The following is a 14,004-nucleotide window of genomic DNA, read 5'->3' as shown; positions in this document are numbered from 1 at the left end:
GAAAAGCAGCCAGGGCAAACAATGATGTCTGTTTTCCCTATGAAAGAGAATGGTTTCGGTGTCAATAATCTGACGTGTATCCTGAGGGAAGAAAAGGTGATAAATTGAGTGGTGTTGATGAGTGGTGACAGCATTATTAGAAAGATAGCCCACTGCTATCTACACTAAAAAAAAAAAAAAAAAAAAAAAAAAAAAGGTAGCCTGGCCTGTAGGTAAATCTCAGGACATGGCTTTCCCTGCAGCCAGAGGGGCAGTCTTAGGTCATTTTAGGAGCCAATGTCTGTCACGGGTAATTAGATACTAATACATACGAATATTATATGATGATATTAACATAGATCATTTATTGAGTAACTATTATGAACCAGGCCCACTTCATATGTTTTATGTTTAATCCTTACCACCCTGCGCTGTTGGTATTTGTATTCTCATTTTTACAGGTGAGGAAACATCACCTCAGTGAAATGAAGGAAGGTCCTTCTTTTCCCAGTTTATGCAGGTTCGTGATAGGCTTCATGAACCTGAAGGTTTCCTGCATGAGATGCAAACAGAGAGCTCAAGAAGACAGTCTAACTTATACAGCATGTACTGGACGCCTGATCATCTTGTGCTTTGTTACCTAAGAGACCGCTTCTTGAGTATTCTAGACACAAGGGATTTGAGTCTTCATTTTAAGGAGGATGCTGGAAAAAATGGAGTCTATCGAGAGAAGAGTTGTCAAGATAGTCACAGGTCTGTACATCGAGTCACATGAGAAACTGGGGATGGTTAGCTCAGTGAAGATAATAGGAGATGCTGTGGAATCAGATCTTCAGCCCTGTGAAGGGCAGTCACATGAGGAGCAAGAAGGCATGTTCTATGGGCCTCAGAGAGTGGAAATAGGCCCACTGGATGGAGACGGATGGGGAACTCAGTCATGCATCCCACAAACACAGACTGGGCAACTATTTTGTTCCAAGCATTGTGCTATGCACTGACAGGGGAAGGATATGGTGATGAACAGGACACATCCTTGTTCAACATCGGGAAGAACTTTCAGAAAGTCAGAGCGGTCCAGCAATATGGAATAGGACTCTGGAAAAGTAATGAACTTCCTATCCTTGGAGTATCCAGGAGGAGGCTGGATGTGCACTTATCAGAATGTACCAGAATGAATCTTTTTGTTGAGAGGCAAATGGGACTAAATCCCCTTCCAGTTCAGAGATTCAGAGTCTACGTTCAGCCTTGCTTTGGCAGGCTGGAGTGCTATACTGAAAACATGTCATCATGACCCCCTCCCACCAGCTTTGCCCACCCAGCTGCATGCTCTGCGTTCTCTGACAGGGAGTTGTGGTAGGCCAGACAGACTGGAAAGTGGCTGCCATCTGTGACAGGGATGATGGAGTTTTGGCGGGTTTGTGTGGGCTCAAGGAATGCAGCATTGAAGCCATGTACACACAACCTGCTTAAGAACATCCCATGGGCAGAAAATGTTTTCTTCCTCTTCAGCCCTCCTCTGTTGCTGTGCCAGGCGGGCACAATGGTGCCTTTGAGAGGGGCAGCTGGAAGGGGGTGTTGGCAGGGAGGCTGGAAGTAGAACATTGCAGCTGGGGGGGGGGCGCCCAAATTCATTTCCAGGAGCAAGCCTGCTCTGGGTGCCAGTTTCCAAAACAAAACTGCTGTTTCTCAGAGCTCATGGTGGTGGGTTGCCTCAGAGTTGGACAGAAGGCAAAGCCATTTCCTATACACTGCTCCACCCTCCCCAAGTTCAAAAAAAAAAAAAAAAAAAAGAAACAACCCAAAAACAAAACTGGTGTATTGAGATATTCTTGCTCTGGATGCAGATTAACTGGTTTTGCTGTCTGTCTGGGTCTCTCGGGGCAACGTGGGGTGGATAGGGTTTTCTGAAAGGTCCAGCTTTTTGGCAGACATAGCAGATCTGATTGCCATGGGGACTGGCAGGGCCCAGGGGGCAGGTAGGCTTCTGGGCCCTAGGAGAGGGCTGAGAATGGAGACCCCTTCTTCTGGCTTTCAGGGTCACTTCCTCTGACCCCACAGCCACCCGGCACCCTTGCTGCCACATGGGCTCTGCCCACTTACTGTCTTAACTCTCTCTGGTGGGAAAGAAGTGGGAGAACTCTGGCATTTCCTGCCCTGGGTTGACAGTTGTCCCAGACCCTCTGCTACTTTCAGAGGTCCTAGCAACAGCTCAGGGATGGATGTGGGAGGACTTCCCACTCAAGGCACTTAGAAGGCACAGTGCCAGGCTGCAAGCTCAGCTACCTCCCCTTGTGTTTTAAATGGAGCAAGGTGGGTCCTTTTTATTTTGATGGCTTCCAACAAAAAGGTCTCTCTTGAGGCTGGTCAAGTGGTAATTTCTATTAGTGCTTACACTAATTATGGGATTTTTCACACTTTGGTTCAATTTTATAATGAATAACTATAGAGCAATTACTTCATTTCAGGCACTGTGCTAGGCCCGGGGATCCAGAATGAATAAGATAGAGACCTTGCTTCAGACAGCTGACTGCCTAATAGTTAATGCCAAATCCTACATGGGAGCCCAACTATCGACTCGGGGACACGTGCCTTAGGTGGAAAGCAGAGTGTAATGCCCCAGAGGTCATCTCTTCCAGGGAGAGGAGGAACTGTGGGGGCACATGGGCCAGAAACTCATCTGATCTTAGAGTTCTTACTTGTTTTTAGGAGACTTAGTTTCCTTGTATCAATAATGGGAATAATATACACCATACAGAGTTGTTATAAGGATTAAATAAGACATGAATGAAGATGCCTGGACAGAGCTTGTCTCAAGGTAAATGATTGCTGCTATTACTAATCTGTTGATCCTAATGGACTTGAGATATAACATGTATGTGTGCACAGTGGTGTTTATGTGATCCTTTGTTAGATTAGATATGCTTCCTGAAAGAGTCAGTTCTTCTACCTTCTTAATTCCTCTTCTGTAGAAGACTAGGATCAGCAAGTTTATGACCTCATGAAGATAGATAAACAAAGGCCTACCCACTAGAGCCAACAAGTCATATCCGTATATAATATCCTCTGTTATATAACCCAGTTGTAGGAGCAGTAAAGGACTGGAATGCTTCTATTCCCTGAGGTTCTTGAATCTCTTGAGTGTGGAGATGACGATGATGAATTCTTTTCAATATTCTAAAAAGTCTAAGAGAAATGATACATTTCCCACTGACAGAAGCTCACAGTTTATCACTACTTGGATGATGCATCTCTTTGGTAGATGTTGCTTAGGGAAGTTATTGACTAAGGGACCTTCAGGGCAGAAAAGTTAAACTCACTGGGGCAGAGGTTAGCCTAGTGATCTTCCAGAGACCCGCTGTGGGGGTGCCTCCTAGCCTGACATGCTGTCACATGACCCCAACCCGGGGTCATCTGAGACCGAGTACGGCCTCATCTAGCCTCTGTGCCGTGTATCTCCCCACTGCTTTGTGAAAACGTGCGCATGAGAATTCATCCTTAAAAGTTATTCCAAAGTCCTTGGAAGACACAAAGTATGTATAGCCAGGAGTCTGCAGACAAAGAAAATCAAAGCAATTCAAAAAGAACAAAGGAAATGGAAAAGAACAAGAGAATAAGAGCATATGGATGAATGGCGGCTTGAAGTGAAATACAGGGTTCACATTTGTGGGAATAAAAAAAGAGGGGTCATTTAAGAGAGGGAAAAATTTACATGGCTGAAACTGTAAACAGACAGTGGCATTTTGTAAGAAAAAATCCACAGAAACCATTTCTTCTTATTTGGCCTTAAGATTTTAAGGATCCGTGGAGGAAACTTGTAGCCAGTACATGGCTGAAAGATGTAGAGAGGGAGGATGGAGCTGTGTTGAAAAATGGGTAAAGATGTAAGAAACTGAAGAATCACAGAGGTGCCCCCAGAGACCTGATTTTAAAGAAACAAGGGCTAATATTCTTACGGGGTTGAAATAAGGCCTGCATTAGAGCAGCGCTGACCTGACTGCTGAGATCTTGGCTTCCCTTTCTTCTCTGTCTCTCTGTAGTTTAAAGTGCTCTACCATGAATTTGGGTTACTTTTATAATCAGGAAATGAGGGGCCTGCATAGTAGGAGGGAGCAGGAAGGAACTGAGGTGGGGACCCCAGCAGCAGTAAGGACTGGGCGATGGGCAGGAAGGACCGTGAGCTGACCAGAACTGCCTTGGGTGGCCTCAGTGTGACAATGGTGCTGGAGTGACGGAGCCATTGGCCTTGACTGAGGAAGGGAATAGACCAGAAGGAGGATGTCTCTCTAAGGCCTGTTCCAGCCTCCCTTTGACTCTAGGGTTTAATGCATAATCAGGTTGCCTGCCACCTTTTTATTTTCCAGGAACTGGAAATCCCTTTGAATGCTCTCACCTTTCCCTTCCCCAGGAGCATGTTTTCATTTCATCTGCCTTGGATTTGCGGCCGGGTTGATGGGCTGAGTGTTTGGCCGGTTCCCATCTTCATTACTCCAAGCTCTGAAGGGCTCTACCTGCTCACGCTGAGAAGGTCTGGATGCCAGAAGAGGCCTGGCTCGAAGTGCTTGAAGATTTCTTCCTCGCATTTAAGAGTGTGCACTATTGCTGGTGAAGACTGAGGCAGGATAAGAGAATGCCCCCAGTCGGAGCTTGTGCCACTTACTGGCTCGGTGAACTTGGCCAGCTACTTAAACTGTAAAGTCCTTGATTTCTCTCTTTTGAAAAATAATGGCACTTGATTGAAGTAGCTAAACGTATCTGCCCAATCTTAAAATAATCTGATGTACTTGTTATTAACTTGTAATACTGTAACTTGTAATATTAACATGGCTTGCTCAATGTTAGTTTTAGGATTTAGGATTCTCATAGACAAGGGCCATATCATGAGGAGCATCAACTCTCCTTAGCACTGTGCCCAGCACACTCCCTTTTGTAAAAGTAAATTTCTAAAAATTGAGATGAAATCCACATAACACAGAATTAACCTTTTTAAAGTGTATAATTCAGTGGCATTTAGTACCTCCACTCACACTGTCTTTTTAAAGTGTTGGAATAACACAATCAGTTGGGTTGGTTCCATTTTGTTGTAATAACAAAATGCTGCACTGCACCTCCATGCTTACCCTCCCGTGAGCTTGCATGCAGGAAATTCTCTAGGTGTGGGTTGCAAAGAACCTACTGGGTCATACGGACTACAAATGCATTTTCAGTTCAGCGTATATTGCTAAAGCGCTCTGCAAAGCAGTCACCACTTGCATTTCCATGGCGGCGGCGAAGCGTTCCCCAATTCTGCGCATGCTCACCATCGCGGGGCAGGGGTAATGAACTAGCTCTGTCAACATCAGCACGGAGAGATCTCGAGAACATCGTGGTGAGTGGAAAAGGCAAGCTGTAGGGCACAAAAGGATTGTGGGGGAACTCAGGTCTCTCTGTAAGATGTTCTTCCTTTGATTAAAAAAATACTTGAAGGGAATAAAGCAAAATACTGACAAATATCATTTCTAAGTGAGGGGGAAATGGGAGTATTTGATATATTGTTCTTGGGACTTTGTTGCATTTTAAAAAATCCTCAATTAAATGGGGGGAGGGGAGGCAGTGATGTGCAGATTCCCAAAATATACAGGATAACAGATTTTTTTGAGCAGCTTCCAAATTTGGATTCACTTTTCCCCATGCAGAAATTCATATTAGTGGAGCCAGCGAGCCTTCCCTTGTGAACATTGTTTTAAAGTAGATAAAATATCAAGGAATTTTGGAAGTTCTTATTTTTAGCCAGTAAAATGAAAAATTTCCACAGCATGTAAAATAAAGCACTCTAGTCGAAGCCTGCCTGGTTGGCTCCACCTAACTATGATCACGTCTAAGAACCTTTCCAAAGCTATTCTGAGCCTGGGGTGGGGGAGGTGACTCACTTCGTCCCTCCCTCACCCCAGCCCCTATCTGTTTATTCAGGTGAAATCAGATTAAAATGAACCTTAACGGTAGCTTTGGAAGGGACAAGAAGTCAGAGACGAAGAGATCCTGTGAGAAGCCTTAGACCAGGGATGTTGAGAGTCATGGGGGTGACATGCTGGCTTCTTAATTAGCATCAACCATAATTTATGGAGCATCCATTTTCCAGAACAACACTAGCTTTCATAGGTCTTCCTCTGTGTTACTGGGAAAGAAGCATTCAGAGCGAGCATGTGCAATATTTTTTATGCTCTCTTTTTGAGAAACATAAAAATCTCATACCTACTTTTAATGCTATCTGAAATATTAAATACAAGCATGTGAACAAAAGGAGATCACATATGCCCCATACCTAGTTGAGAATCTGAGTTCTAAACTGTGTATCCAGTATCCAGGTTTTGCCTGGCCTGACCATTTGTAGGCTGTAGACTTCAGGGGAGCTCCTTACCCTCTCTCAGCTTCTATGCCCTACTCTGGGAGGATGATTATGATACCTGCCACTTGGGGCTGCTTGCAGATTCTGTGAGGCACTTAGCTCCACTGCTAGCTTTTAAAACAAACAAACTATGAAACCTTTAATCCGGATAATAGCCTTAGAAGTAGGCTAACTCCTTTCCTCCCATTTTATAGATGAGAATACTGACACCCAGACACATTGTTCTACAAGTGACTTGACCTAACTGCAGAACAGGGTTCACCTCTTGGTCATGTGCAACTGGGCCAGGCGCCTTTCACGGTGCCCGCCCTGGCCGCGTCTCTGCAGGTGAGCAGGAGATCTAGAGTTATCTTCTCCCCTGCCTGAGTCTCTGAGCAGCTCAAAATAGCATCCAGAGTGATCTGGCTCACGTGGCTCCCTAGGACCCCTGGATCCAATTTCCTTAGCACTAGTTAAGTGAGGATACTGTATTAACCAGCTGTTGTGTGTTCTATCAGCTGGGCTATAAGCTTTCAGAGAAGCAACCAAGTCTCCTGGTCCTTCTCAATAAGCCACTACCCTCAAAGAAATAGGCTGTGTTTCCCGTGAGATTTTTAATGAAGACCTTCCCTGCATAATCTCAGGTTAGCTTTAAGTCTTACCCACCCAGATTTTGACCAGTGTGACACGCACACACGCACGCACGCACACACACACACACACAGCAACTATATTGACTTTACTACTGTTCCCCTCAACCCCTAACCTTTGTGCTCTTTCTCAAGTTGCTGCACCTCTTGGCCTCAGCTTCCTCACCCATAAAGTGAAGATGTGAATATTTGCCCTGGATGTTCCAAGGATCAGAATGAAATGAGATGCTGTATGGGAAAGCCTTTTGTAAACTTGAAGGCATAACTCTGACTCTCCTGTGGTCCAGCATGAACCCATTCCTTTCTCAATGGAGCCGTTTAGAATGACTGTGTCTTCTGTTCTTTTAAAGCATTTCTTAGCAGACCCACCTAGCTGCTTCGGCTGAGAGGGAACCAAATGGGCCCACATTCAACAAAGGAGGAAGAAACTGTGCATCCATGCTGAAGAATTCACGGAGTTTTAGCACTTTCAAGGTAGATCTCTGTTTGGTGAGTTCTAAGCTAAACTCATTCCCGGAGACCTAGAATCTTCTTACTAGTTTCCAGCAATAGAATCTTGGTCAAGTTACTTAATGTATCTGTGCCTCAGTGTCTTTATTTAAAAAATGTGAAGATACTTGCCTCACTGGGTGCTTGTGTCAAATGAGGACACATAATGGTAGGCAGTCCAAGCATCTGACTTTTTCCTCTTCCCTTTGTACTTTTCTCTTCCTTCTGTTTACCCTTCTACACTTCTGTGCCTCAGCTTGCCTTTCCATGAAATGGGGATAACAATACCTGGCCAGCACAGCTCACCGGGTTGCCGTGTGACTATGCGATGAGCCGAGATCGGGCTTTGAAAACAGTGATGTGTAGTAGAAACCCCTGCAGGGGTTATTCTTGGGATCACTGACCTCGAACTGAGGAGTGCACTGGTCCTCACAGGCCTGGGCTGTTGTGTGTAGCAGCTACTTTAGCAGGTCACTTCGCCAGCTTCTGCTCATGCTCTCCCCGAGGCTCCTGATGCTCTCACATCTACCCGTGGTGCTCTGCGGCCTCCCAGCCCCTGTCACCCACACGCCCCCCCCATCCCATCTGCCTCTCTGTCCTCCTCTGGATCACAAGGCACGGGACCGTCCACTCACCGCTGTCTGGTGCCTGCCCCAATCCTGCAGGCTATTAGAGATGGCCTGCACGTGACCCCCTCCCTGCATGAATAAATACTACAAAGACTCATTATGGGTAGATAAGGAACACAGGAAATACTCCCCCCGCAAGCCCCCAACAACCCATAGATGGAACAACTCCACCCCCTCCAGAGGTCCCCAGCGTCTTTTGCAACGAGCCCACTAGCCCTCTCTGTGGTTGAGGAAGAGCCCTTGTGTCTTGGACCCGAAGGAAACCATGGGCAAGGCGAGCTGCAGAGGCAGGGGAGCTGAGCTGCTCTGTCCTGGGCATAGTTTCAAGGCCAGCTGCAGGGAGAACAAGCAGGCGCTGTGCGTCTGTAGCTGGCAGTGCTGAGGCCAGGGCTGTCCTTCACTTGGGGTAGATTTAAAGAGACCCCACCAGACGATCATGCCAACAGGAAAAATGCACGCCCGTCTCTGTTGGCCTGGCTCAGTCTCCAAGCCCGGCCCCCCTCCTCCTCCACTGCAGCTCCCAGGCAGTGGGTTAGAGACCGTGGGCTAGCTCCTCAGCCTCTCCCAGGTGTAGCTGGTCCCACCTGGGAACACACGGCCCTGGCTCCTGGGCCTTACTGTCCTTCAGACTGAGCTGGGCCCAAGTTGTAGGGATTAGCCCCCTGGGGGTGGTAACCCAGCACCTGAAGGGGAGGGGCAGGCAGATGAGTCAAATGGAAGCAGAGACTCTCCAGCTTTGTGTTTCGTTTGTGGAAACTCCCTGTGAGCACAGGCTGCCTTCCACAGGGAATCGAGGGGCTTTCCCACACTGCTTTAGGCCAAATGCTCCTGTTCCAAGGGGTGCCCAGGCCCCACTTGACTGCTAAATGCAGGCTGAGGGACAATGCTGGTGGGCCCAGCAGAGCCCATCCCGGCTAAACGCGTTGGTAGCTGAGAGCTAAGGGCTGGGGAACCCACACCCTGACGCCCCGCAGAGCAGAGACAGGCTGGTGTGCACAGACATCTGGGCTCTCCGGTGGCCGGAGACCAAGGAGGCCTTCTCCTAGCGGTGAAGAGACTTCTGAGGGGAGCTCAGCAGGGGTGGGCTGAGTGGGAGAGAAGCCTCAGGCAAGCCCGCGTGAGGCAGGCTGCTGCAAGTGCCGGGAAAGGTAGGTAAACACGAGTGTGCCAACAGGGACAGCTACGGAATTTGAGGGGCCCAGTTCACGATGAAAAGGCAGGGCCCTCTGTTAAAAAGTTATCAAGAATTTCAAAACAGTGACACGAAGAACATTAACCGGAGGCCCATCTGAGCAAGTGCACACCCACAAAGCCGACCCTGGGTACCTCTGAGTCGGCTCCTTGAAGCAGCTGTGACAGCAGAGGCCGAGTGAGTTGGGAGATATCTGCCCTGTGGCTGCCAGCTCCCAGACCTTTACCGGCCTTGGAACATTTTCTTCCCCCTGTCTCCCCTGACAAGCAGCCTGTCTCCCTGTGCTGGCAGCAACTATGTCTGCGCCTCTCTGAAAAGGGGGAACTGCAAGGCCACGGTGGGGACAGGGCTGAGGACAGGAATGGACCTCTAGGCCCCAGAGCCCCAAGGCCTCCCTGGACAGGCCAAGGAAGGCAGGTCAGAGGGAGGTTGCAGAGGTCTCTGGGAACAGGATGGAAACAGAACAAATGGATGCCACTCTGGATCACTTCTTAAGGACCCCAGGGACATGTCCTGAGGGTGTGTGTGAGACAGTCCAGGACCAGAACCAAGGTCTGGGAAGCCTTACCTCCAACTCTATGTGGTCGTGGAGCTTCTTGCAGGTGGCTGCAAAGGTCTCTGAGGTGCCAAATTCAAAGTACCACAGCTTATTCTTCATCCTGCCCCATGAAGCAGAAAGCCGGCTCAGTATTCTGTCTTTGAAACGGTTGTGTCAAATAGCTATGCTATGGGGCTGGGAGATTCCCCACTCCTATGTTTTCAGTGCTTCTTCTTTTTTTTTTTTTTAAAGATTTTATTTATTTGAGAGAGAGAGAGAGAGAGACAATGAGAGATAGAGAGCACAAGAGGGAAGAGGGTCAGAGGGAGAAGCAGACTCCCCGCTGAGCAGGGAGCCCAATGTGGGACTCGATCCCGGGACTCCAGGATCATGACCTGAGCCACTTAACCAACTGAGCCACCCAGGCGTCCTGTTTTCAGTGCTTCTTAATCAGACAACTGGGGGTAGACATTTTTCATTGACTGTTCCAGCTATGAGAGAAAAACCCTTTCATTTCGTAGACATCATGGCTACTTGGCTGAACTGCCAACGGCTCTGAACTTCCTGGTCAGAGCAGGAGAAAGGTGTGCTCGCCTCCTTATCTGGACCAAGGGAAGAGTTCTATGAAAATCAGCCACAGATGGCAAGTGACATCATGCTCTGATCGTGGTCCTTTCTACTGCTAATGCAGAGGGACTACTGGTAGAGCCCTCTCTTGGGTATCGTTGGGGTACAAAGGGAAGATCAGACAGACTTTGGAGACTTGAGGTATATACAGTCTCGGGGCAGAGAAGAGAGAGTCCTACACGAAACCAGGCAAAACATGTGCTGCTCTGTCTATGCTCTGCCTGAGGGAAGCAGCGTGGAGAGAATGAGACACAGATTTGCAGACAAGGTGGAAAGAGAAGAAAAAAAGTGAGTTGTTTGGTAGCAAGAGCTCCCCCCGCCCACCTCTTCCTCAATTGCATTTGCTTAGGTCACAGAAATACTTCATTTAGGAGAAGACCTTGTCATTTGCTTCAAAGTAAGAGCTCACCATTTTGAGTTTTAAAATTCTTCAACATTTTCTTTAGTGGGGGAGGAGAAAGGGATTCCCCCGTAGCTGGGGGCTCGGCAAAGTCAGACAGTGTGCCCTGACACTCGGTCATTTTTATCAGATGGTCACACCAAGAAGTGTGTCTGCTGGTCTTCCATTCCTTCCATCCCACCTGTCATCCCATTATTGAGGGGCTGGCTAAGAGAAGGGACACCTGTCCAGTTGATAAGCTGGCAGATTTTGCTAAGGAAGGAGTAAACAAAATCACATTTTTCTTGGCACATTCTTCGGGACAGGAAGCCACTTTGTGCACTGCTGATCCTCCATCCTCAGATTTGTGGCCCAAGAGGAACGGAGCATTCTTTGGAGGGAAGAAGGCTCTTATTTCTTCCTAGTATTCCTTGGGCCATAGTAGATGAGTCTTCAGAATAAAAGACAACTATTATCTCTGCATTTCTCAAAGAGAACATAAAGATGATGAGACTGTTCTTCCATTGCATGACGATTTCTAAGGCCCAGATGACTGGGAAGTAGCCTGACTCTACGTATGTATGAAAAGGAAGAATAAGTAATGAGGGAAATAAGAATAGGCAAGATTTGGGGAGTTCTGCCTAATGAAGAAAGTTAGCAGAACCGGGTATACTTTTAAGTAGCCTGGTGCTTCTCAACTAGTGCGCTGCAATCAGGCACGCCTGGACTGTCAATCCCCTCGGTCTCTGGAGTGGCCAGGCTGGGGTTTAGGGCCAGCTGAGTCCCACTGTCACAGTGGGCATTCTTATCTGTATGCCAAACAAGTGTTTTTGTTTTCTACGCCTGCCATGAAGTGAAAAATAATGCGGAACACTGTTCTAGATCACTGGTTCTCTGTAGGCACAGTAATGTGAATACAGATCACCTGGGGACTTCATTAAGATGCGGGTTCTGAATCAGGCATTCAGGACTGGGGCCTGAGAATTCTGTGTTTTCTAACCACCTGCTGTTGCTGGTCCAGGGATCACACCTGGTGCTGTGAGGATGTGGAAACAGATGTGTGGTTCTGAAACATTAGTATTCATAAGAATTGCCTGGAGAATATGATTAACATGCTGCTTCCTGGGCTTCTACCTGTAGAGAGTCCCTGCAATAATTATGGGATGGGGTCCAGGAAGAGGCATGGGTGCCCCAGGGATCATTATGCAGGTGGTCAGTTGTCACGACTTTAAGAAGCATTCCTCTAGCTACCAATGAAGTGACGACCAGGGACCAGAACGGACTGATTAAACCTGACAGAGAGGATTCCTCAGGGACGATAAAATGAGGGTCAACGCCTCTCCATAGACCATGATGGCAAAAGACCCAGGGACAGGAAAAACACAGACTGTCATAAATGTCAAGGTTGAGCATTCCTCTCCGGCAGTGAAAGCATCTCTGTAGCCAAGAGACCTGTGTTGTGATTCCATTTTCAAATATCACTTCTGGTCTGAATCATGACTTTTGAAAAGTTATTGCCAGGAGATTTAGAGTTTTAATAAAAATTTCCGGAAGCCACCAGCTATTTTTGCCCAGAAGTGGCTCTTCTGATAATCTAATAAGGTTAAGAGGTCATGGTCAGGTCAGTGTAGCAGAATGACTGAGAGGATCAAACAGACTCCTCGTCCATGGCTGGTAAGATGTCTGCTGCTGCCTGTGTAATCTCTGGCAAGCATTAAGCCTTAGTTTCCTCATCTGTAAAATAGAGTTGATAAAAAGATCTGCTTCGAAGCATAAGTGAGAAGATAAAATGAGGCAACTACAAAGCACTTCACATAATGCTGGCTGCACAGCAAGCTCACCAAGAATGTTAGCTACTTACATATTGGCTATTATTTCAATGTCTTGAGTTGACATATTTGGATAACATAGTAGGGCAAAAATGACAGATCAATTTGGGTGGCTATAGACATTATATGTGCACATTTTTCTAGGACAGGAAAAGATGTGATCCTATTTGTTGGATCATGTGTCTTGACTTGTGGTTAGAAATATATGTTCTCCACATGTTTAATCTAATAGGTTTTTCCAGATTACAGACCACACCCTAATCCTTGGTTAATTACCTTGACTGGTCACGCGACTGTCCAAAGACATGATGTTGATTAGGAATATGCTTCTGAGAAAGTGCATGTTTGGTGTGAGACAAAGCATTTAATGATCAGAGTTCAAGAAACTCATTGTGCCGGAACTAAATGGGGGTCTAGATGGGGGTCTGCTAGGTATACTGAAGAACAAAACACAGCACTACACGAGCCAGGCACCTAGGAAGGACAGACAAGGGAAAAGATCATGGAGTTGTGAGCTAAGCTTTAAGCACGGGGGTTACCTAGGAAAAGGGACATCCAATTCTTAGTGAGGCCAGGGGCAATCAGAGATAGCAACCTAGGGGGGCAATGCCAAGGTTGAGTTCCAAAGAATGTGGAAGGGAACAGAGAAAGTGGAACATTCCAGGCAGAGGAAGAAGCCTAGGCAATGGCGCAGGGCAAGAGAGAGCATAAACTTGCTGCGGGTGACCTGAACTCAAGGTGGGTGGGCTGCTGACTAGCCAGGTAAGGCTGGAGAGGCAGGTCGGTGCAGGTTTGTAAAGGCTGGGGATATTACACTTAGGTGTCTGGGCTTTAAGTCTATAGTGTGTCATGGACCATCCTTACGTGAGGCTGCTGGCGCGGAGTGGGGGGGGGGTAGGGGGGCAGTAATGATCTGATCAAATTTGTGCTTTTTAAAAATCACTCTGTCCTAAGTGTGGAGAGTGGCTTGGAAGGGGTGGGTACAGACTGGAGGCCTAGAGAGTGGTTTGGAGGTGGTGTAGAAATCCAGAACAAATTGGGAAGGGCCTGAACGAAGGTAGTGACAGTAGAGTTATGGAGAAGAGAATGCACTCACAAGCAAAAAATTAGGAGGTGGAGTTGACAAAGCTGGTTGGTCGTGAGGAGCGAATGAGAAAGAGTCATCACAGTAACACCCAAGTTTTTGTCTTAGCATGGGAAATGGCAGGGGCTAGCCACTGAGAGAGGGACACAGGAAATCAATGCTCCAGTGGTGGTCCTCTTTATAACTAAAGGGCAGCACTTTGGTGTTCTGGCCTCTCTGTCCATGCATCCGCCCATAGAACATCTGT

The 14,004-nt window shown here is 47.2% G+C and overlaps 1 protein-coding gene across 8 annotated transcripts in view; it reads right to left on the bottom strand.

Moving 5' to 3' along the window:
- The window catches only part of DGKG (diacylglycerol kinase gamma), a 210,083-nt gene that overhangs the window by 56,415 nt on the left and 139,664 nt on the right, over window positions 1-14,004 (bottom strand). For all 8 annotated transcript variants that reach the window (XR_012379230.1, XR_012379242.1, XR_012379229.1 and 5 more), the window contains one exon: window positions 9,869-9,959. Coding sequence is in view for 1 of the 8 variants with exons in the window: in XM_073896004.1 (XP_073752105.1) it covers window positions 9,869-9,959 (91 nt within the window). In the remaining 7 variants the exon portion in view is untranslated. The remainder of the gene's footprint in view (window positions 1-9,868; window positions 9,960-14,004) is intronic.

The sequence above is a fragment of the Callorhinus ursinus genome, unplaced genomic scaffold (assembly GCF_003265705.2).
Source record: "Callorhinus ursinus isolate GAN/ISIS: 27379988/994484 unplaced genomic scaffold, GSC_fseal_2.0 scaffold1, whole genome shotgun sequence".
NCBI lineage: Eukaryota > Metazoa > Chordata > Mammalia > Carnivora > Otariidae > Callorhinus > Callorhinus ursinus.
This window is presented reverse-complemented; position numbering and strand designations above follow the sequence as displayed.